The following is a 23,614-nucleotide window of genomic DNA, read 5'->3' as shown; positions in this document are numbered from 1 at the left end:
TTAATATTATACTATAATTATTATCAATTATGTTAGATATATTAAAATTAATTATTAATTAATATAAAATATATATTAAAATATAAAATATATATTAAAAATAAATTAAATAATATATATTTATATATAAATATATAATAATTAATTTTAATATACTATAATATTTTTAAATTAAAATAAACTATCATTTCTACCCATAAAAATTGAAGACGCTGACATATCTACCCATAGAACATAAAAATTACCATTTGTACCCATAAAAGATTGATTTTCACATGCAAAATTATCCAAACCCTAAATAATTACATAAAATTTTCAAACTACCCCCTTCTCTTCTCTCACGCACCCACCCTCACTCACTATCTGTAGCACCAAAACCACTAGTATCGTAGCATCATCTCCCTTCCTACTCTCTTTCTCTATCTATCACTCACTCACTCACTCACTTTTTCTCTCTCATCTCTTGAACATCAACATAGCCTAGCCACTATCCTCTTCAAAATCACAAAAAAGAACAAACTCAGATCAAATTGAAGAATAGAACATGCACAAATTCAAAATAAAACCCTAATTTCTTAGAACTTTCACAAAAAATTGACAATTTCTCAGACTTCAGATCACCATTTTCGTTGCAAATAATACAGAACACTAATTTGATTTTGGCGACACTGGGAGGAGATGACGAAGACGAAGATACAACATTGGGAAAAGGAAGGAACTCAATGCTAAAGAAGTTGGGGTTGCAGAAAATAGAGAATTCTGCTACTTCCTGAAGCCAAAAACCTCCCGAAGAAGAAGAAGAAGATGGAGCTCGCGATGGCAAAAGGAGGAACCACCATTAATGCACAGAAAAGAGAGAAGAACGACAGAGAAGAGAGAAACATCAATAGGAAAAGAAGAGGAAGGAGAAAAGTGCGAAGAGGGGGGAGAGAAAGAGAGAAAGAACGATTAAAGAAGATGGAGGAGAAGAAAGAGAGAGAGAGAGAGAGAGTGGAAAGGGGATGGTGCTGCAGCAGTGCTAATTCACGGCTTAGATGAAGAATTGAAGAGGATGACTACTAAGGATAATTTAGGGATTTTATGTAATTATTTAGAGTTTGGATAATTTTGCTTACGAAAGTCAATTTTTATGGGTACAAATGATAATTTTAATCTTTTATGAGTAAATATGTCAGCATTTTCAAATTTTATGGATAAAAATTGTAGTTTACTTTTTAAAATTATTATAATCAAATGCGCCCGGATAGATTTTAATTTAGAACTCCTTAGATCTTTTACTACCAATAACGTCATTTTTTTCACTGGTATATATATATATATATATATATATATGTAAATTAGCTCTTTGATATCTCATGAGATTAAATAAGCACTATTTAATTAATTTATTAGATTGATCTAATAATTAATTTATTAATTTTTTAGTAATTTAAATAAATTAAACCAAAAAAATAAGAAAAACAAAAAAACTGGTTAAATTGAGGATAGTTCCATTTAAAATTATTCTTAAATTCTTTTTAAGGAAAAGAAAGCTCCACATGATGAAGTTGTAACTTCATCGCCATCTTTACCATAGTATCTGCCACTGTGTTTGCATCTCTCATAATCAAACGAAAGTCAACTCGCCAATTCAAATGCACGATATTTTTTATTGAGTACCAACGGATCAATAAATCCAAAATCTTCTTGGTGATTAGTAACAAGATTAAATGTTTCCACACAATCCGTCTCATAAATAACATCTCATTGACCCACATCTCAAGCTAAGAAATATCCTCTCCAAATAGCAAACAATTTCCCTTGAAAAATACTATTACTCCCAATCATTCCTAAACATCCCCTTTGCCAACACTCGTTACAATCTCTAATAACGCAAGCAAAATCAATACTACTACCCGAATCAGGATAACTAGCATCACAATTAATAGTACTAATGGATGAGAATTCCAAAAACCATTTAGAATAGAGGAAATGGACATACATTGTAATTCAAAAATATTCCTAAGCTTCGTTTCTGAAACTAATACCAGATAAATCACTTTTTTCGAAGGCCAAGTCTTGTGGGGATTAAAGATGTCATTGTTCCTTACACGCTATATCCACCAAAGTCCCAAAAAGAACCTGAACTGATGCTCTCTGCTATGATACAAGAACCAGTTCTTCAAATTTAGAGAATGACAATAAATATTCAACCTATGTCATACAAGTTGAGCTTTTGGATAAATCCGAATACAATGTAAAACCGATTCCTGGCTAAAAAGACATCTTGGGTACCTATCCAATGATGACATCCCTCTTCTGAAGTGAAAACTTGCAATAGGAAGAGCCTCCTTAAGATACAGCCAAGCAAAAAAATTGTGCTTTTTCGGAACAAGCTGACGCCAAAACTAAAGCTAATTCTTCCGCTCCTCCCAACCAAACAGCTGCTTACACAACCACAAGTAATCATTGCGTGAGTCATAGACTTTGGCAGCAGATCCACACCAATACCAACCCATTTCCGGACCTGCTTGCACATTTGGATTGTAAGAAAGAATATTACCTTTCAAATTTTGAGATAAAGGGGAATAAAGAGTATCCAAATACCACCTACCAACCGACTAGATATCCTGTATCCGAAGGTTCGAATCAGAAATGTGAAAATAATCCATCTCATTAGATAAATTCCCTTCTCTCCTCCAGCTAAAAAACCAAAATTTTTTGTTCAAATCCCCAATACACCAAACAAATCCATCTTTCGACACTTTTCAAACCTTGCAAAGACTCCTTCAAATGGGAGAGCCCTTATTCTTAAGACAACTAAAACAGTCATATAGAGATGATCGGTATTTGGCATCTAACAATTGGATCCATAACTTGTTTGACTGTTGGAAAAAAGTCCAAACTACCTTCTCAAGAAGAGCAATATTCACACAATAAAGATCTCTAATCCCCAAATTTCCATATTTTTTTGGAGTAACCAGTACTTTCCAACTAATAAGATTCAATCCTCTTCTATCAACTTGTCCTTTTTAAAGAAAATTTATCATCATAGACTCCAATATACTAATGATTCCTTTAGAAAAAATAGAGACTTGCATCTGGTACGTGGTAATAGCGGTCGCAACGAATTAACTAAGTAGATAGAGTCTACCAGCCCAATTAAATAAACCCCATTTCCACCTTGTTAGTCTACCCCAATTCTTATCCAGGACACCATTAAAAGTTGAATGGGTCACCGTAGAATGGCTAAAGGTAACCCCAAGATACTTGTCCAAACTCTGAACAAAACTGATATAAAACACCCCAATAAAAACCTCTTTCCTTGTTGCAGAGATATTCTTGGAGCAAAGCGTTTTAGACTTCTCCACATTAATCTTCATCCCAAATACTTTGCAAAAAGTTTCTAAAACCAACATCACATTTTGCACTTGTCTCTTTGTAGCTTTATAGAATAAAAGCAAGTCATCCGCAAACATTAAGTGAGATATTCTTGGTCCTCCTCTAAAAACAACTGACTCTCACAAGCCCAAATCAATCTAATGACTAATAAAGCATGCCAATCTCTCTATACACAATACAAAAAGATAGGGTGATATAGGATATTCTTGTCTAAGACCCCGGCTAGGAGTAAAGACATTCAGACGATTTTCATTCCAAAAAAATAGATAAGGGGAAAGCAGTGACATAATTCATAATCAAATTAATTGTAGGACTGGAAAAACCAAAGCTTTTAAGGGTATGGGTTAAAAACTTCCCGTCAACTCTATCATAAGCTTTCTCCAGGTCAATCTTAAAAACCAATGTGCCTTTTTTGATTTAGTCTTTTTCATAAAGTAGAGGACCTCTTGAGCAATGATGTTGTTAGGAGTTCTTCGTCTCGGAATAAATCCTCTTTGAAGCGGGCCAACAATCTCTGCAAGATGATGACGGATCCTATTAATAAGGAATTTCGTGATAATCTTGTAAACTACATTGCACAGACTAATCGGTTTGAAATTTTTCATAGATACTGGCGATTCAATCTTTGAAATAAGAACCAGTAAAGTCTCCATCATTCTCGGATCAAGAGCAATATTGAAAAAAGCCTGATTAACTATCTTCCAAACATCATAACCAATAATCTTTCAATATTTCTTGAAAAAGAAAGCTTTAAACTCATCAAGACCTGAAACTTTAAAAGAGTTCATATAAAAGACAGCTATCGTGACTTTTTTTTATAACCGTAAAATCATTACAAACTTCTTCATTTAAAGAAGGATAATCAAAATAAATTAATTAAAAATAATAAAAATTTACTTTATTTAACATTAATTAATTATTATTATTTCTTTAACATTATTGTTATTTAAATAAACATCAAAAATTCTAATACCGTTTTATATATATACTAATTAGTTGGCCAATAATAAATCATTAAATAAAATTTTAATTCGCAAATATATTATCGAATGAGTGCACAACCAAAAATAGGAGCACGTGAAAATAAATGCAAAGAGTTGTTTGTTTAGTTTTACCCAGAATGAAGCTTGTGAGACAACGTGGGGCAAGTCCTCAATTAATGCAACGGAAATATTAGTGTGTTCTTTTATTTTCTATTTTTAAGTTCAAGATCCAAATTCTTTTGGGTGCTCTAAATATAATTAACCATAGTTGCTTGTGCACTTCCGGGATTATTTATTTATTATTACTTGCATAAAAGCAATTTCATTCTTAATATGACCAGCTATAATACAACAAAACAGCGTGTCGGTGTTTTATTTTGTTTTTATAGTATTGATTAATTTGCCTTTGATTTCGTTGCAAGAAAGAATGTACGAAATTCCAAGGCAAATTGGGTCATGCATTGACAAATCACATTACTATAATAATCAATCAATATAATTGATTCCGCGGCATATGAATTTTAATCTAGATGTGCATCACTATCATTCTTAAGATATTCAATAAGAATAATATTTAAGAGATAATAATTTAAAATTTATTTAATTTAATATTATGTATTTATTCTAGTTTAATGACCACAAACAAAAGATATAAAAGATAAATTATAGTTATTTTTATTGTCAAAATTTGTTCTATAAGCTAGCGTTTGTTTTGAGATACTGAGACAGAAACTGAGAGACTGAGATTGTTGGTTTAGAAATTGGTACTAAAATTTTTATCTCTGTTTTAAAAATTTCAGTATTTCAGTACCTCTAAAAAGTAGGAACACATGAGATTAAAATTTTTAGAGATGAAAACTGAAACTTTAATAACATTTTATACCTAAAATATCCTCATTTGAATTAATTAATTCTAATTTTACCCTTTATACAAATTAAATTAGAGTTTCATTCTTGTTTCAATTTCTGTCTCCTACTTTGCACCAAATATAATACTAAAATTTATTTCTTAGTCTCTGTCTCTTAATCCCAGTCTTTCCATCTCTGTCTCTCCACCAAACGTTACCTAACATTTTCGTTAAATAAATGGTTCAATTATATAGTTATACATATAGATTTAAAAATAAGAATATCTTAATTTAAACAAATAAAAAATAATAACAGAATACTAAATAATTAAATATACAAAACATGAAAGTGAAGGAAATAGACCATCCTAATAATTAATAAATCAGCGTACCCAAATCTTGACTTAAGTGCATATTACAACTAAGCGGCTTTGTGAGCTTTTTTGCAGATAATAATAATAATAATAATAATTATTCTCTTTTTTATTCTTTTTTTTCATTTAATTTTATTTTTTTTACGCGTTTACAAGTCTTCGACTTCAACCCTGTCTGCTGCCAGAAACTTCCAAGGGACCATGCCTTTTGCTTTTACATTAACGGGCTAAGCCTTCCATACTATATTATTATTTTACAATTTTTATTTTAAAAATTATTTTTTTCATAGATTGATTCATTTATTGCTTTCAATTATTTTTAATATTCTATTAGATAAATAAATCTTGAATAAAATTTATTATAAAATAATTAAATCTTAAAAAATATCACTTTAACACAAATTAATTTTCTTCAACACAAATATCACTTTAATTGGATTCTTATATTATTGAATTTTGTAAATTAGATTATTGTATTGTTGCATAAAAAATATTAGAGTTAACAAATTATTATTTCTTTCTAAATTAAGAAAAAAACTCATATTTAAGGGTTAAATTTCAAACCTTAAACATCTTCTAATTTTTTAAATATTCTGTTATTTTTAATATTTTTGACACAAAAAAAATTTAATTATAAAATTTAAAATGATATAAACATTCAATTAAAAAAATTTTAAATTATAAAAATTTAATTATAAATTTAATCAAGTTTAGAAATTAATAAAATAATTTAATCTAATAATAATAATAATAAAATTGTTTATCAACAAAGGAAAAATCACAGAAATGAGTAATGTATCTTAAATGCCTTAAATAGCGACAGGTAAAATCCAACCTCTGAAAAGGAATACGATACGAAAAGTAGATTTTTATAATGTAGTATTTGGAGTTATTTGGAGCACACTGCTGGTGAAACTACTTATCACCTCTCATTCATTTCTATTTCTAATTGGCATATAAGTTTAATGTTTACTCCACTAACCATCAATTTATGCCATTTCCTTGTAGCAATGTAATTAATTTTTGCCCTATTGAGCTTACAACAATAGTATATACATTAATAGTCATTATATGTTTGTATATATTTATATATTATATTATATATTTTTAATATATATTTTATATTCTCATAATTATTCTATATAAATAATTAATTTAATAATTTTTTATGTGTATGTAATATTGTTGAACTTTATAATTATATATATCAGTAATAATAATATAAAATATATATTTTAAATATTTTAACTTGTTACAAAATATTTAATTTAAAATTTTTATATATGTCATGATTAATGATAAAATATTAAAAATAAATAAAACTCATTACTTTAATGATAAATATATTATTATTAAAATTACATAATATAAAATATATTTCATGATTAATGATAAAAATTAAAAATAAATAAAGATATTATAATAATAAATACATTTTATATTATTATTTTTACTAATATGATAATATTAATGATAATATAAAACATATATTACTACTAATGTAATAAATTTTAATTATTTTCAATATTTTTTTTATTAATCATGAAATATATAAAAAATTTAATTAAATATTTTTATAACAAGTTAAAATATTTAAAATAAATAAAAACTATTGCAATAATAATAAGTATATATTTTTTGTTATTTTTTTATTAAAATAATAAAATAATTATCACTAATGTACATATAAAAATAATTATTAAAAAGTATTTTAATCAAATAAACTATAATATATGTTATTTAACTCTGGAAAAAAAAGGAGAATATACGTTTTAGAAATAAGAGGGAAGAGAGTGTTATGTAGATATTTCATAGAAGAAGAGTGTATTATTTTTTCTATAATATAAAAATTCAATTACAAATTTTTTAATTAAAATTTAATAAAACTATAAAAATTAACACAATACTTAAGCCAAAAAAAATTATTCTTCTGCATTTTTAATTTCATAATATTTACTATAATAAAATTAGACATCCAAATTTTTTTAAACTAAATACTCAACTAAGTTATAGTGCGTTTATATATATATATATATATATATATATATATATATATATATATATATATATATATATATATATATATATATATATATATATATATATATATATATATCATTTCTTCTTCTTTTATTATTTTTTATTCTCTTTTTTTTTATCCTTCTTCAATATCATGATTCGTCGTTGTCTTTTTCATTTTCTTCTTCTCCAATATATTAAAGGACATATATTGATTCATAACATAAAAAATTTTGATGCACAACACAATTTTTAAATGGCCACATGATCAAAAACATTGACACTTAATCAACAAAATACAACATAAAAATTTTAATACATAATACATAAAATTTGATATACAATATATAAATTTTTAAAAGACTACATATTTAAAATATTGACATCCAACTAAAAATATATATATAACATAAAAATTCTAGTGCATAGCAAAAAAATTTTTTACATACAGCACAGAAGTTTTTTATGTAAATACAAAAATATTTAAAAGACCACATATTTAAAACATTAACTTACCCAATCAACAAATTATATTCGTGACAAAAATTTATGTAATATACTGAAAAAATGCAAAAAAAAAAAAAATAATAATAATAATAACGCATGCATACGGTTTTTTTTGTTAGACTTGTATCAATTCTTCACTACAAAAACACTTATAGATATAATATCATTCTATTTACTATTTCAACATTTGATATATTTAAACACTTTTTAATTCAAATATATTGAATTATAAATATATCAAATTTTCACATTAACAAATATTGGAGGCACAAATGAAGCTTAGTAGTAGTAGAGGTATGCTAGGGTGGCACAATTATCATTGAAGGCATCTCCAAAAGCTGAAAGCAATGAGTAGTAAGTAATCTAGAAACAGATAAAGTAAGTCCCAATCATGAGCAAAAGGTAAACTAATTAAATACAGAAAGTAAATAAAACAACAACAACAACAAACAAAATTTAAAAAATAATCACAATAATAAAGGCAGGAAAAGGGAAAAGAGACAGAGTAAAAAAAAAAAAAAAAAAGAGTTCTTGATGTCACAATATATATAATTTGTTCAATTCAACAACAGTTTCTTTTCCTTTTACACAATTTCTTTCCTTGGAAATACAATATAAAAAAAAAAGAAAAAAAGAAAAGGGGGTGAGAGGTCTACAACCTTTGTTGGCAGACCCCACCCACCATTATTGCAACCTCCTTCTCCCAGCTCACAGATCTACACTTCCCACTTACCCCTCTCCCATTTCTTGCTTTTTCTCTCTTCTTTTTTTTTTCCCTATGCCAGATTCATATATATCTATAAATTCTACATTCCACCATCCCCATATGTGGACGTGGACCACAGCAATACTAATAATATTATTGATATTAATTATAATTAACAAAAAATAAATAACAGTTCAACAAAAAAAGAAACTAAATAAGATTAGTAGTAGTAGACGAGCACCGAAGAGAAAGAGAGAGAGCATGTGATGATGGTAACAATCAAGCGGAATCCTCGGGTTGCTCACTGGAGTTGGGAATTTCCTTTTTTACCCTCGGCTGGATCCCATAATAGCCAACGTACCACTTTACGAACTTCCTCAAACCAGAGGCGAGATCCGTGGTTGGCTTATACCCGAAATCCCTAAACGCCAGGCTGACGTTAGCGTGCGTGTATGGAACGTCGCCGTTTCGTGGCATCTTAATCACGTGCTTCTTCGCCTTCACATTCAACAGACTCTCCAATATCCCAACTAACTTCCCCACCGGCACCGGCGACGTGTTCCCCAAATTATAGATCCTCAGCTGCGCCGGTCCCCTCTTCTTCCCCCCGCTTCCGGTGCTCTTCTCCGCCGTATCCAGCGCCCCCACGCACCCCTTCACCACGTCATCGATGTACGTGAAATCACGCGCCACCTCCTTCCCGTCCTGCGTCTGGTAAACATCGATCCCCTTCCCTTGAAGAATGTCCTTCGTGAAAAAGAAGTACGCCATGTCTGGTCTCCCCCAAGGTCCGTACACCGTGAAGAATCTCAGCCCGGTGAGGGAAAGACCGTAGATATGGTTATAAGTGTGCGCTATTTCCTCTCCGGCTTTCTTCGTGGCGGCGTAGAGGCTCGCCGGTTGGTCGGTGCGGTGAAGCTCCGAGAAAGGGTTCTGTGTGTTGAGTCCGTACACGGAACTGGAAGAGGCCCACACAATTGACGGTTGAGGGTTCGCGGCTTTCGCTACTTCTAGAAGGTTGACGAAGCCGGCGATGTTGGATGCCACGTAGGATTGGGGGTTCTGCATGGCGTAACGGACGCCAGCCTGTGCGGCAAGGTGGAGAATGTGTGTGAATGGAACGACATCGAAGAGTTTCTTGAGCAACGGCGTGTCGTTTAGATCACCTTCGACGATGAAGATTTGGTGCTTTGAGAGGAGGTCTTGGCGTGCTCGCTTCAACGACGGATCGTAGTATGAGTTGAAGTTGTCGAGGCCGAGGACGCCGTCGCCGCGTTTCTTGAGTGCCAGGGAGCAGTGGGAACCCACGAAGCCTGCGGCGCCGGTGACCAGCACCGACATGCCGTTGGGGCGGCGTGGGGTGGAGGAGTGGCGGACTTGCTTCTCCCAGGATGCGCCTCCCACGCCTCCTCCGCCGAAAGCGGAGGAGAGGAAGCGGTGACGGTGGTGGTTGTTGTTGTTGTTGTTGTTACTAGAAGGAGATGAGTTGAGTGGAGGGTAGTTGAAGGTGAAGAGGAATACAAGGATAAGAGCTACGAGAATTGTTGCTCGGAAAAGAAGCTTGGAAGAAGCGTTGAGGAGTTTGGTGCTGTTTACTCTTCGGATGTAGCTGTTGTATCTTTCCAGCTTTATTGTTTTGCTTTTATCTGGAGGAGAAGCCATTCTTTCTTTCTTTCTTTCTTGATTATTGATGCTGTCACTACTGTGATTCTATTGTTCCAGCTATATATGTATATATGATTGTGTGCTCTTTTTGATGAAGAAGGGCTGCAACTACTCAAATAAGTGTGTATTGAGTTGTTTTTCTCTTTTCTATATGTTTTTCTTTTTTGGTGAGAGCTTTCGTGTGTGTTTTTTTGAGGTTGAGCCCTGAAGCTTCGAGGGTGTGTGAAGGATCAATATAAAGGAGAGGGAGGGAAGGAGAGAGAGGAGAAGTGAGAGTTTTCTTGGGTTGGTGTTGGTTGGAGACCACTTTCTTAATTTTATTTTATTTTATTTTTTATTTTAACTTTTAATTTAATTTTTTTATATTAAAAACTCTTGTCACATTGATGGAAAGTGATGGTGTTCATGTATTTAAAAAATATCGTTATGAAATATAATTTTTTGTTTTTTTTTTTTAATATAATGTATGAAAATATGTATTAAACTATTCTTTCGTTTTAGTCCATAACAACAATAAAAAAATTTCGTGACCCACAAATTCAGCCCAACAGAATACATAAATTCAATTACAATCTTAGTCTTTATTATCTTATCTTATCTTTATTTTATCTTTAGTTGTTCTTATCGTATCTTTATTTGTTTTTATCTTTCTTAAACCAATGCTCTATATATATTTAGTTTTAAATCTATCACCAATCAATAAAATTTTTTTCATTTTTTTTTATTCTTTCACAATTTTATCAATATATTTTATTGTTTCTAAGATTAAAATAAAAAACCTTTTAGTTAGAATTTGTTTGTATTTTGATTAATTTTCCATGTATTATCATTATTATTATTATTTATTGTCACCTCCTATCAAGCCTTTACAAGAAATTGTAGGCGAAGAATAATATTGGAGTGAGAGGAAGAAGAAAAATACAATAACAAATAAGAATGACTAATTTAGAGATTTTATAAAAGGATAGGAACGAAATTGGATCATAATATCAAATTTGAGGTCATATAGCTATTGTCTAATTTAGCATAACAAAAGAGTGTCACATCATTATTGTATTTACCGAGTCATGTTGAAAAGAGGTTCAATGACCACAATAGTATCTAAAATTCAATCTAAAAGATCATTATAGTACTATTAAAATTTAAGAGATCAAATTAAAAAAAATTAATATAAAAAATCACTATAAAAATTTAGTCCTTCTCAATTTTTTTAATTAAAATCTATTATATATATGTAATGTATTGAAGTCATTTAAAATTTGGTTAAAATTTTAAAAATATCCCTATTCACTTTTTTATACTAATAATGTGTGTGGTTAGGGGAATTATAAATAATTTTTAAGAATTTTAAGATAGAAATATCATATTTTCATGTTTGGTTCAAAATTTGAAAAGTTATTCCTAAACAAGTTTAATTTCAGACAATCAAAATACTATCATTTTAATTTCCACCTTTTTCCTGGATATATTTGATTTCCATAAAAATAGAATTTGAGTAACAAAGTAATACTTCAACCACATACCCATTAAGTGCATTCCTAAGATAACTACTCCTTATTATGCATCTAGTTTTTTTCATAATTGCTTTTGGTTCATTCTTTCATATAATATTTGTTTCCTTTTCTTTTTTTTTAACAAAGATAACTACTCCTTATTATGCATCTAGTTTTTTTCATAATTGCTTTTGGTTCATTCTTTCATATAATATTTGTTTCCTTTTCTTTTTTTTTAACAATGCATATATTGTTTAGAAAAATTTCATTTTTATTCTATTTCTATATATGTCTAATTCTAATTTCCCGCCATATATATTTTATTAAAATACATTATAATAATATTTTAATATTTTATTAATATTAAAATAATAAGAGTCAGCATAAATTATATATAAAAATATCAATTAAGAGATTTGGATATTTATATATATAACAATCTGTCATATGTATTTTTTGTAAGAATAAATTAGGATAACAAATCAAGCTGTTATATTAGAAAAAGATTTGTTGTGATTCGGTTCAGTAGGATGTATATATATAAAAGTTTGTATCAAAGACAAGACAGGTTGATTACCATTTCTTGTTATGGTATCAGAGCCTAACCTGAAAAACACATAGAATAGAGGACGACCTGAGAAATTATGGCGGCAGAGCCAGAGAAGACCATCGGAGACAAACCACACTTCTCAGGAGGAGACAAGAAGAAGACTCACTCGCCGTACGACTTCAACGCGAGTGATAACCCAGGAAACATAATCATGCAGGTGCAATTGCGTGGGCAAAATTATGACGAATGGGTGAGGGCTGTAAAGATTTCTCTTCGAGCTCAAAAAAAGTGGGGATTCATTGACGGAACTCACACAGAACCAGGAAAGGATGCACCTGAGCTTGAAGATTGTTGGACGGTCCAATCCATGATTGTTTCGTAGATTTTGAATACGATCGAGCCAAGCTTGCGGACCATTGTGACTTCTCTGTGGGAGGACATCAAAGAACGCTTCTCTATTGTGAATGGCCCTCGAATACAACAGTTGAAAGTAGATTTGACAAGGTGTAAGTAAGAAGGTGCGCCCATGGCTGTGTACTATGAGAAGCTGAAAATACTTTGGGATGAACTTGCAAACTGTGACCAGATTCCCAGATACACTTGTGGTGGGTGCAAGTATTCAATTGGCTCTCAACTTGTGAAGCGGAGCGAAGAAGAAAGGGTTCACCAATTTCTCACGGGCCTTGATGATGTCATCTATGCTACTGTGAGGTCGAGTATCGTTGCAACCGATCCCTTACCTTCGCTTAATCGCGTGTAAGCGATGTTAATTCAAGAGGAAAGGGTGAAGACAATCACCAAGTCGGCAGAAGAAAGGGGACTGGTTGTGGGACTTGCGGCGCATGTCGGCAACAAGGCTAGAGGGAGAGGTGAACATGGAAAAAGGTCGTGATGTGTTCCAAGTTCGGCAAAATTGGGTATGATGTGAAAGCGTGTTTTCAAATAGTGGGTTACCCAGAGTGGTGGGGTGACCGGCCAAGGCACGAAGGAAGAGGTGCTGGCAGAGGATCAGGAAGACAAGGGATGCGCAACTGAGGGGATCAAATGCATGCTAATGTGGCGTCTACTGGATGAAGTGGAAGTCGTGTGAACAACCTAGAAGAAAAAAATCTTGACATGACAGGTTTAACTAGTCTGAATCTGAGAAAATGACTGGTAAGAGAATTTGGGATTTGTGGATCATCAATAGTGGTGCTTCTATCCACATGATAGGTACCTTAAAAAATTTGTGTGAAAAAAAGGACCATTCCAGGATGCCCAGTGGGGCTGCCTGACGGTGAGTAAGTGTTTGCTTGCAAACAAGGAACTGTAGTTCTTGACAGAGGACTTCAGTTGAAAAATATCCTTTATATACCAAAATTAAAATGCAACTTGCTTTCTGTTCCACAATTGACTGATGAAGAAAACTGTGTTGTGCAATTCACTGACAAGTTGTGTATTATGCAAGGTCGCACTTCGAGGAAGATGATTGGAGCGGGTGAACAGAAGGATGGGCTCTATTAGTATCGTGGTGTGCACAAGGCTCAAGCAAGTCATGTCAAAGCTGAAAATCAATTTACTCTTTGGCATAAGAGATTGGGACATCCATCGTTTAAAATTGAGCAAATGATCCCCAATGTGAGTGACACATGTACTAGCGAAGAGGTGAATAAATTTTGTGAAATTTGTGAAAAATCCAAACAACCAAGAGATAAGTTTCCATTAAGTTATAGTCATGCTTCGAGTATTTTTTATTTGATTCATTGTGACTTGTGGGGGCCGTATAAAACTCCGTCGTCATGTGGAGCCTCATATTTCTTAACCATTGTGGATGATTGCTCACGGGCTGTTTGGATATATTTGTTAAAAGAAAAGGCGGAAGTGTCTGTTACGTTGAAAAATTTATTTGCTTTGGTTGAAAAACAATACAATAAATGCGTCAAAATGGTGCGATCCAATAATGGAACAGAATTCATGTGTTTAAAGCAGTACTTTATGCAATAAGGAGTGGTTCATCAAATTTCGTGTGTCGGAACTCCACAACAAAATGGAAGAGTTGAGCGCAAGCACAAGCATATTCTAAATGTTGTCCGGTCCTTGCGATTTCAAGGTAATCTCTCTATTGATTTTTGGGGAGAATGTGTTTTAACTGCCCGGCACCTAGTCAATCTCACACCGTCCACAGTGTTGAAAGGAAAATCCCATATGAAATTATTCATGGAAGAATTCCCAATTATGAACACTTGCGAGTGTTTGGTTCTTTGTGTTATGCTCACAATCAAAGTAGGAAAAATAACAAATTTGACAGTCGAAGAAGAAAATGTGTGTTTGTTGGGTATCCGTTTGGGGAAAAAGAATGGAAGCTTTTTGACTTGGAAAAGAAAGTTTTATTTGTCTCTCGTGATGTCCATTTCATTGAAGGTGTGTTTCCCTTCCGTGAAGCTGAAAGAGCAAACTCGCGAGTTGACCAAATTGGGCCCCAATGCTGGAACATGTTTTTGAATAGGATACTCCAATTGGGTCAATTTTCACTTCCCCAACAGCTGAGCCCATTCCTCCAAATCAAAATGAGACTCTAGATCATTCACCCACTGCACCTGACATCGAAGACAAGGGGGGACATGTCCTCCGAGACGACCTAGATGAGGACGTCGTCATCCCCTTCAAAACCATCGTCGAGGAAATGGTGCCGATCTCCGGTCTGCCACCAGCCACAATCGAAGCCGCCCTTGGCAGTGGACACCGCGTGAAAATGTCCTCCATCAAGTTGAGCGACTTTGTCACCACCGCCACTGTCCAAAAGAGCCCCTCCGACCAGAATCCGACTTCATCAACTTCCTCAAGTGTGTCATATCCTATGCAAAATTTTGTGAATTGCAACAATTTCTCTGACCAACACTGCATTTTTCTTGCTTCATTACTAGCCAAGCAAGAACCTCGGTACCTCTCCCAAGATGTCACAGATTCGCGATAGCGAGATGCCATGTCCAAAGAAATTCAAGCACTGGAAGTTAATAACCCGTGGAAGCTCACACCTCTTCCCCCAAGAAAGAAAGCTTATGGTTGTAAGTGGATTTATCGAATTAAATACAATTATGATGGGTCAGTCGAGCGATTCAAAGCATAGTTGGTCATCCTAGGTAATCATTAAGTGGAAGGACTAGATTACAATAAAACGTTCTCTTCGGTGGCAAAGATGGTGACCATTCGAACAACTCTTGCCGTTGCAGCAGCACAGGATTGGAAACTTCACCAAATGGATATCCATAACGCCTTTCTGCAAGGCGACCTTGATGAAGATGTGTACATGAAGCTCCCACCTGGGTTCCAAGTGTCTCAGCCAAGCTTAGTGTGTAAACTTCAAAAATCCATCTATGGCTTGCGACAAGCTCTGCGCTGTTGGTCTGCAAAATTATCCTCTGTCCTTACTCGATTTGGTTTTCAACAGTCACAAAAAGACCATTCCTTGTTCAATCTCTGTAAAAACGATGTCCACCTGGTTGTTTTGGTGTATGTTGATGACCTTGTGATTGTAGGAAATAATGGTGATGCAATTAACAAATTCAAATAATACTTGCACAAGTGCTTTCACATGAAAGACTTAGGGGACCTGAAATATTTCTTGGGGCTTGAAGTTGACCGATCTTCCAGTGAAATTTTTCTGTGCTAGCAGAAATACGTCTTGGACATCATCACTGAAGCAGGTTTGCTGGCTGCTAAGCCCGCAGCTACTCCGTGTGAGGAAAATCACCGGTCGGCATCCGCTAGTCCGCTACTGGCCTTGTTCTCTCTGATCCTAGCATGTATCGCCGCCTTGTTGGAAGACTCATATATTTGTACTTCACAAGACCTGACCTCGCCTACAGTGTTCATGTTTTGTCCCAGTTTATGCAGAACCCACGTACTGAACAGTGGCACGCCACTTTATGGGTTGTTTGGTATCTGAAAGGACATCCGGGGCAGGGCATACTTCTACCTAGAGAAAATGATTTGCAACTCTATGGCTTGTGTGATTCTGATTGAGCTGGCTATCCCTAACGCGCCGGTCTCTTACAGGGTGGTTCATCCAATTCGGTACCGTCCCTATCTCGTGAAAAACTCAGAAACAACAAACGGTCTCCACCTCTTTTGCTGAAGATGAGTACCGCTCAATGGCCAAGAAAACCAGGGAATTAATTTGGATAAAAGATATACTGTCCTTGCTTCACGTGTCTCATCCTGCTCTCATTCGCTTACACTGTGACAGTCAAGCGGTGCTCCACATTGCTAAAAATCCAATCTTATACGAACGTACCAAGCACATCGAAGTACACTGTCATTTTGTTCGGGATGAAATCGTACACAATCAACTCTTACCTTCTTATGTTCCTACTCATCTCCAATTAGCTGATATTTTCACCAAAGCCCTCGAGACGAAACAGTTTTGGAAGCTCTTAGTCAAGTTGGGCATTCAAGATTTACACACGCCAACTTGAGGGGGTAACAATGGTCAACATAAGTTATATATGAAAATGTCAATTAGGAGGTTTGGTTATTTATGTATATAGCAATCTGTCATATGTATTTCTGGTAAGAATAAATTAGGATAACAAATCAAGTTGTTATATTAGGAAAAGATTTGCTGTGATTCGGTTCAGTAGGGTGTATATATATGAAACTTTGTATCAAAGACAAGACAGGCCGATTATCATTTTTTATTATAAAATATAAATTAATTTTTTAAATATTTTTAATATTTTTATTTAATTATATAAAATATTTAAAAAAAATTAACAGTTAATAATATATATCATTTTTAAATTTATTTTAAGAATATATGTTAAAAATAAAATTGAACACATTAACATGTGATAGCATTTAAGTATGTTTAAGTGTGTTCGAAGAAATTTTTTTATTTTTTATTAAAATATAATTAGACATAAAAGACACGCGTGTCGGATAAGTGTCGATAAATATTATGTTTAAAATTTATCTGACACACAAACACAATAACTCGGCAAAGTGTTTATGGTTTATAGACATCAATATATCTTGAGTTTTCTCACCAAGACCCAAATCAGAAGATTGTTCAGCAAATGTTTTTATCAAAATTTGATTATCACGTTATGAAAATAGTTTAATTATACTAATATAAAAAACTTAATTATGCTACTTTGAAGCATTTGATTATAGTAGTGATTGATCATTTTATTTAAAAATATATTAAATAACATATATATAATGACTAATTTAATTGATAATTTATAATATTTATTGAATATTTGTTATTCTTACAAATGAGAAAGGAACGGATAAACAATGTAGTTAAAAATTTGTATGTTTTACTTTGTTAAAAAGGCTAAATTATTTCATTAATCAAAGGTATATAATAATTAGGGTTAACTACAATTTTGATCCTTAAAGTATAGGTTAAAAATATCTTTTTTCTTCACTAAAATACTCAATTTCTATTCTTCTTTTTCTTTCTTCTCCATCAATGGCAACAACAATAATAAAATTACCAACAACAAAACAACAACAATAAAATCAAAAATACAAAGTTCAGAGAATTGATTTTGTTTTTTCAGATATACAAAGCTCAGATAAATGTGATACTTTGCATTACAGCACCAGAAGATCAAAGAAATCAGAACACGAAAAAAAAATCAGAAGAACAAAACATAAAGAAACAGAAGAACAATGAAATCAGAAGCGCAGCAACAATAAGATCAAAGAAACAGAATCCGAATCAGAAGTATAATGAAATCAGAATCAGAAGTACAAAAACAATAAAAATCAGAATCAGAAGCAGAAGTAGAACGAATAAAAAACAGAACCCTAGAAGCACCGGCGGCAAGGAGTAGGGCAAGGACCAGCGTCGAGGAGCAGGGCGAGGATGCAAAACGGCGGCTAGGACCAGAAGCACCGGTGGTAGTGGCGGCAAGGGCGGAGCGCACCAAGTCACTATCCTCCACTGAGCCGCAATTCGTCGAAACCTCTCCTTCACTCTCAAGTCAACGCACATTCAAAAATTCGAGAAAATTCGGTCATTGAATAATCCAATCACTAAGCTTTAGCTTCAGATTCCTATGTTTCTTCTTTCGAATCCAATCCAGCAAATCAAAGCGATTCAACCATTCGAAACCGAGTTGAGAAGTAGTGAGTTAGGTTAATGGCGGACTCAGACAACGAGTCAGGAAGTGCACAGAACGCCGGGAACAATAACAGCGAGTTGTCGCTGCGGGAGCAGGACCGGTTCCTACCGATTGCGAACGTGAGCAAGATCATAAAGAAGGCACTCTCTCCCTCTGACTCTGATTCTCGACGGCGGCCCCAAACCTTGCCAGCGTCGTCCCCCCTTTCCCCCTTCGGGCCCTTCCCCTCTTCTTTCCTTCCCCTTCTTCTTCTTTCTTCCTCCCTCCCCCTCGCGTGATCCCCCTTCTTCCTTCTTATTTGTTCTGTTTTTCTTTTTTTTTTTAATTTATAATTTTTTTGATTAGGAGTAGTTTGGTAATAAAAATTAAAATTTTGAAAAAAAGGATAATTTTAAAACTAAGTTAAATCTTAAAAACGATTTTGTATTTAAAAAAGGTTAAAAACGACAAAATTTTTCGATATTTTTCAGAGACCAAAATCGTACTTAATCCTAATAATTATAAAAAATAATAAATATTTATGTTTTTCTCACTCTAAGATTGTGTACGTATATCTCAAATCTTATATTTTTATGAAAGCATAAATAATGCTATAATATTATTTAATATTTAATTCAAATATAATATTTTAAATTATTTAAATAAAATATAAAAAATTATTTTGTGTGTTAGATATATAAATAATTAAATTCATTAAATAATAATATATAACAAAGAATAATTTATTCTCAAAATTCTTAAGGATATGAAAGGCAATTACTACCCTAATTTACGACTGCTCTATTTTATTGATAATTTTCTAAAAAAGATTCCATCTACGACGAGTATTTTGAGATAGCTTTTATTATTCACGCTCAAATGTACATTGTTACATACTTAAGGCTGCATCTACTTATAAAAACAAAATAAGATAAAATATTAAAAATAAAATATAAAAAATAAAAATATAAATTTTAATATTTTTATATTTTATTTAATAATAAAATAAAATAAAATAAAACATAAAAAATTAATTTATCTTTTTAAAAAAAATATAATAATAAAAAATATAATTATAAAATATTAATAAAAATAATAAAAAATTAAAATAAATGATATCTTTTGTTAATATTTTTTGTATTTTTTATTAAAATATATGTAAAATATATTAATTTAATATTTTTAAATATAATATTTCTATTTATATTTCATCTATCGAATATAATTTTATATTTATGTATTTTTATTTTAATATTTCGTTCCTATAAATAAATACAGTCTGATAGTCTGTTTGAAACTGAGGTATAACTTGCTTTTACTGTCGAATTTGGGATATAGTGAACACATTTATCAAAAAAAAAAAAAAGAGGAAATCAAATACTAAAATTAAATCCTATATATGATAACATTTAAGAACATGAGTGCACCTCAATTGTCCAGCAAGAAGAAAATATTAAGCCATACTGCAGAAGTCTTTATTATTATTATTATTATTATTATTTGGCAATGCCAGCTAGCTATGGATCATAAAATGGTGATGGCCACCATGTGCATTACACGTGCTCAGATGTCAACCCTTAGGTCTAAATTCACACAACCAAGTTCAAGATCTCCACATAGGTAGCTACTCTTTTTTCTTATTTTCAACTTTCTTTTTTCTTTTTATTTATTTTACATTTTTAATTGGCAATAGTGTTAAATTGTTTGTTAGAAAAGCATTATACAATGGAGAGGTTTGGCCAGTTACCAAACCACATAGAATTTAAAAGAGAATGTAAATGGATAATGGTTTTTTTTTTTTTTTTTTTTTTATGAAGTGCGATCCATAATGACTAATGAGATTAATTAGTACCAAGATTTCATGTTCCATGCTGTAATAAACTACAACTGTAGCTGCAATATTGCTGCTGCAATATTAATTACCACAATGTATCTTGCAATAGCTATTAATTTTTCATATATTGTATTTAATTTAAAAAAAGAAAGAAAGCAAAAGATACTATATGATTCAGTTAATTATGAAAGCATCAATTTAGTTGACTTTTAAGTGACGAAAAAGATTATAGAAAAAGAGCCTGATTTTCTTAGTAATGTGGATGATTTATTGCGTGTATATTATAGTTTATTTTATGATGATTTATTAGAATATTGTTAGTTTTTAATATAATGATATGATAACATGCGTATTTTATTAGATGATATTGATGCTGATTTATACGGCGGTGGTAGTAGTGGTCTTTATGCTGCATTTCTTGATTTTTCTGCTCAAGAGGGTGGAAATGAAGATGAAGATGGCTCCACCAAAGCAAGTATGCAACAAGTTCTTACGGATTTTGATGATTGATAAATCATTAAATCTTCATGATATTTAGATATTTCTTTTCACTATTTAACTTTTGAGACTGTATTTTGATAAGATCATATGGATTCGGTTGACATTTCATGTAATGTTTTAAATTTAAAAGATATTTAAGATTTATATTAAATTATAATTATATTTTATGATGTTTATTTATAATTTTATTTATTATTTTATTTTGAAACGATTCTTTCGATTGAACTATCGGTTGAACCAGTTAGACTAATAAACTAATAAACCAATAATTAGAACGGTTTAATGATCGATTCAATTTTTCAAACCTTGGTTATTCCATATAAATTTTAATAAAGTGATCAATTTTTTCACAACAAAATAATAATTACATTTTTTTGTAACAGAATAATTAAACATTTTCGTTGCAATATAATTGAACTTTAATTTTCATGTACTAAAACAATAAGCTACCACTATATTTTTATATTTCTATTTCTATTTTGATTATAAATATAAATGTAATTTAATTATAAATGTGAATAAAATTTGATTATATTATTTATAAGATTTGATTATATGGATATATAATCATGTTTTATTATTATTCTATAATTAGTTGATTAGTCATAAGTGACTTTTTATATTTATATGAAATAATTATAGTTTTGAATTCAAAGAGATTGCAATTTGTCAACGAATTATAATTCAAATGACATAATTTCTCTATACTCATCTAGAAGTCGCGAATTCAAATTTCACTTTTAATTTTGAAAAAAAAAATTGCAATTTAAAAACTTCAGTCAGCACTCAAAGTGATTAATAGGGTTTCAAAGTCTTAATGTGGCTGAAGCCCTGATTTGCATACTCACATTATATTATAAAATATGGATATGGACAATGGACCAATAAAATTAAGTTATTTTATGAAATTGTGTGAGACCGTTGGCCACCGACAATAATATTAAAGTATAGATCGTTTTCATATTTGTCGATTGTCATTATTAATTAAGAATTTACAAATATTATAATAACAGTTACTAGTTACCAACTTTTATGTATGTTATGACATTTTGCGGTCATCACGTTAAACGAAACAATCAAAACCACAAATTAGACTAAAAAATAAAAGAAAATTGATGGCTTACTTATGTAATCTTCGAAATTCAATTCGATTTGAGTGTTGTGGCAAGTTTAGGCATTAATTAAGTTATGTTTTCTGAAGTACTTAGCTTAATCTGACTAGGAATTTTGATTACCTAATTAAAAAATGAGAACTGGCCTTGGTCGGCTGTCTAAATCATCGTTCATGGATTTATTCAAAAATTTGCATAAAACTAGATTTAATGCCAAAACTTTATATCTATGTTCGTTGATATACGTAAACCTTTGCCTCAACTAAAGTGATAGTACTAGTAGTATACAATATCGACAACTTTTAAATGTGATGCACAATATCAACATGATGCAGTGCATGTAGCATGTAGGTGATAATTACGATTTTGGTACTTAAGATATAAGTTTAAAATTTTTTTTTTCATCAATCTTTTTTTTCTTATAAAGTTATTTTTAAGATGTAAAATTAAATTTTAAAATCGTTATTTTTACTTAAATAATTAAAATGTGTTACATGACACTCTCTTATTAAAATTAAGGAAGATTATTTTTTTTCCGAAATTAACAAAATTCATTCCTATATTCTGTCATTTACTTTTCTTCTTTTTTTCTATTTCTCTCTATCCTTCTCACTATATATAATTTATATTTTATATTAAAAATTTGACAAATCAAAATGTGTTACCAGATATTTTTTATTACAATTAAAATAAAAAATTTTCTCTTAAAATTAACAAATTTTCTCTCTCATTCTTCTTCTTTATCTTTCTCTCTATTTTCTCTCATTTTCTATTTTTCTCTACCTTTCTATTCTATAAAAAATTAATAAAATAATATAATTCAAATAAAAAATATCATTATTATTATATACATTTTTTTAATTTTTTATTTAATTTTAAATTTTCACCACTTTTTTTTCTAATCTATATTTTTATTTCTCTTCTTTTAAATATTTATTATATATAATTTGGAGAGAATATTAATGTTGTGATTAAAAGTTAGAATCAAGATTCAATTATTTAAATAAAATTAATTTTGAGTTAATTTTGTAACTATCAGTATAAATTTTTTTATGCTAATATCTAATTATATTTTTATATACATAGAGAGAAAAATATTATTTTTAATAGCAAGCATAAAAATTTATTATTTTTATTTATGCAACAGACTTAACACGTAATCAAATGTAAAAGTATATAGGTTAAATTGTTTCAAATTTTAGATAATAAATATTAAAATTAATTATTAGTAAAAAATTAAACTCTTTCACATGAAAATAATAACTAAAAATTTTATTGTTTATTTTTTTATCTAAAAAGACACTGGTCTTCTTAATCAACAGAAACTTTTGTCTCCTATAATCTTTTTGTAAAAGTTATTTGATTTTATAAATTTTTTGAACCATAATCTATAATATCAGAATAAAACCAATATAATTTTAAAAGATTTATGTTCTTGTAATGTTATTACAAGTAAAAATACTAGTATACTTAAATTTTAAAGCACATTTTCTGAAAAATAGAATGACTTTAGAAAATTTTTAGAAGTGTATTCTGAGATATCTTAAGT

At 30.9% G+C, this 23,614-nt stretch overlaps 1 protein-coding gene across 1 annotated transcript; it reads right to left on the bottom strand.

Annotated features, from left to right (window-relative positions):
* Positions 1-8,640: 8,640 nt before the first annotated feature.
* Positions 8,641-11,146, bottom strand: LOC112740990 (UDP-glucuronate 4-epimerase 6). The gene has a single exon (XM_072213585.1). It carries the CDS (start codon positions 10,478-10,480, stop codon positions 9,098-9,100), a length of 1,383 nt encoding a protein of 460 aa, XP_072069686.1. The 5' UTR covers positions 10,481-11,146; the 3' UTR covers positions 8,641-9,097.
* Positions 11,147-23,614: the final 12,468 nt, after the last annotated feature.

This window comes from Arachis hypogaea, chromosome 14, assembly GCF_003086295.3.
Source record: "Arachis hypogaea cultivar Tifrunner chromosome 14, arahy.Tifrunner.gnm2.J5K5, whole genome shotgun sequence".
Lineage (NCBI taxonomy): Eukaryota > Viridiplantae > Streptophyta > Magnoliopsida > Fabales > Fabaceae > Arachis > Arachis hypogaea.
Note: the sequence above shows the minus strand (reverse complement) of the source record. Positions and strands in the feature narration are given on the sequence as shown.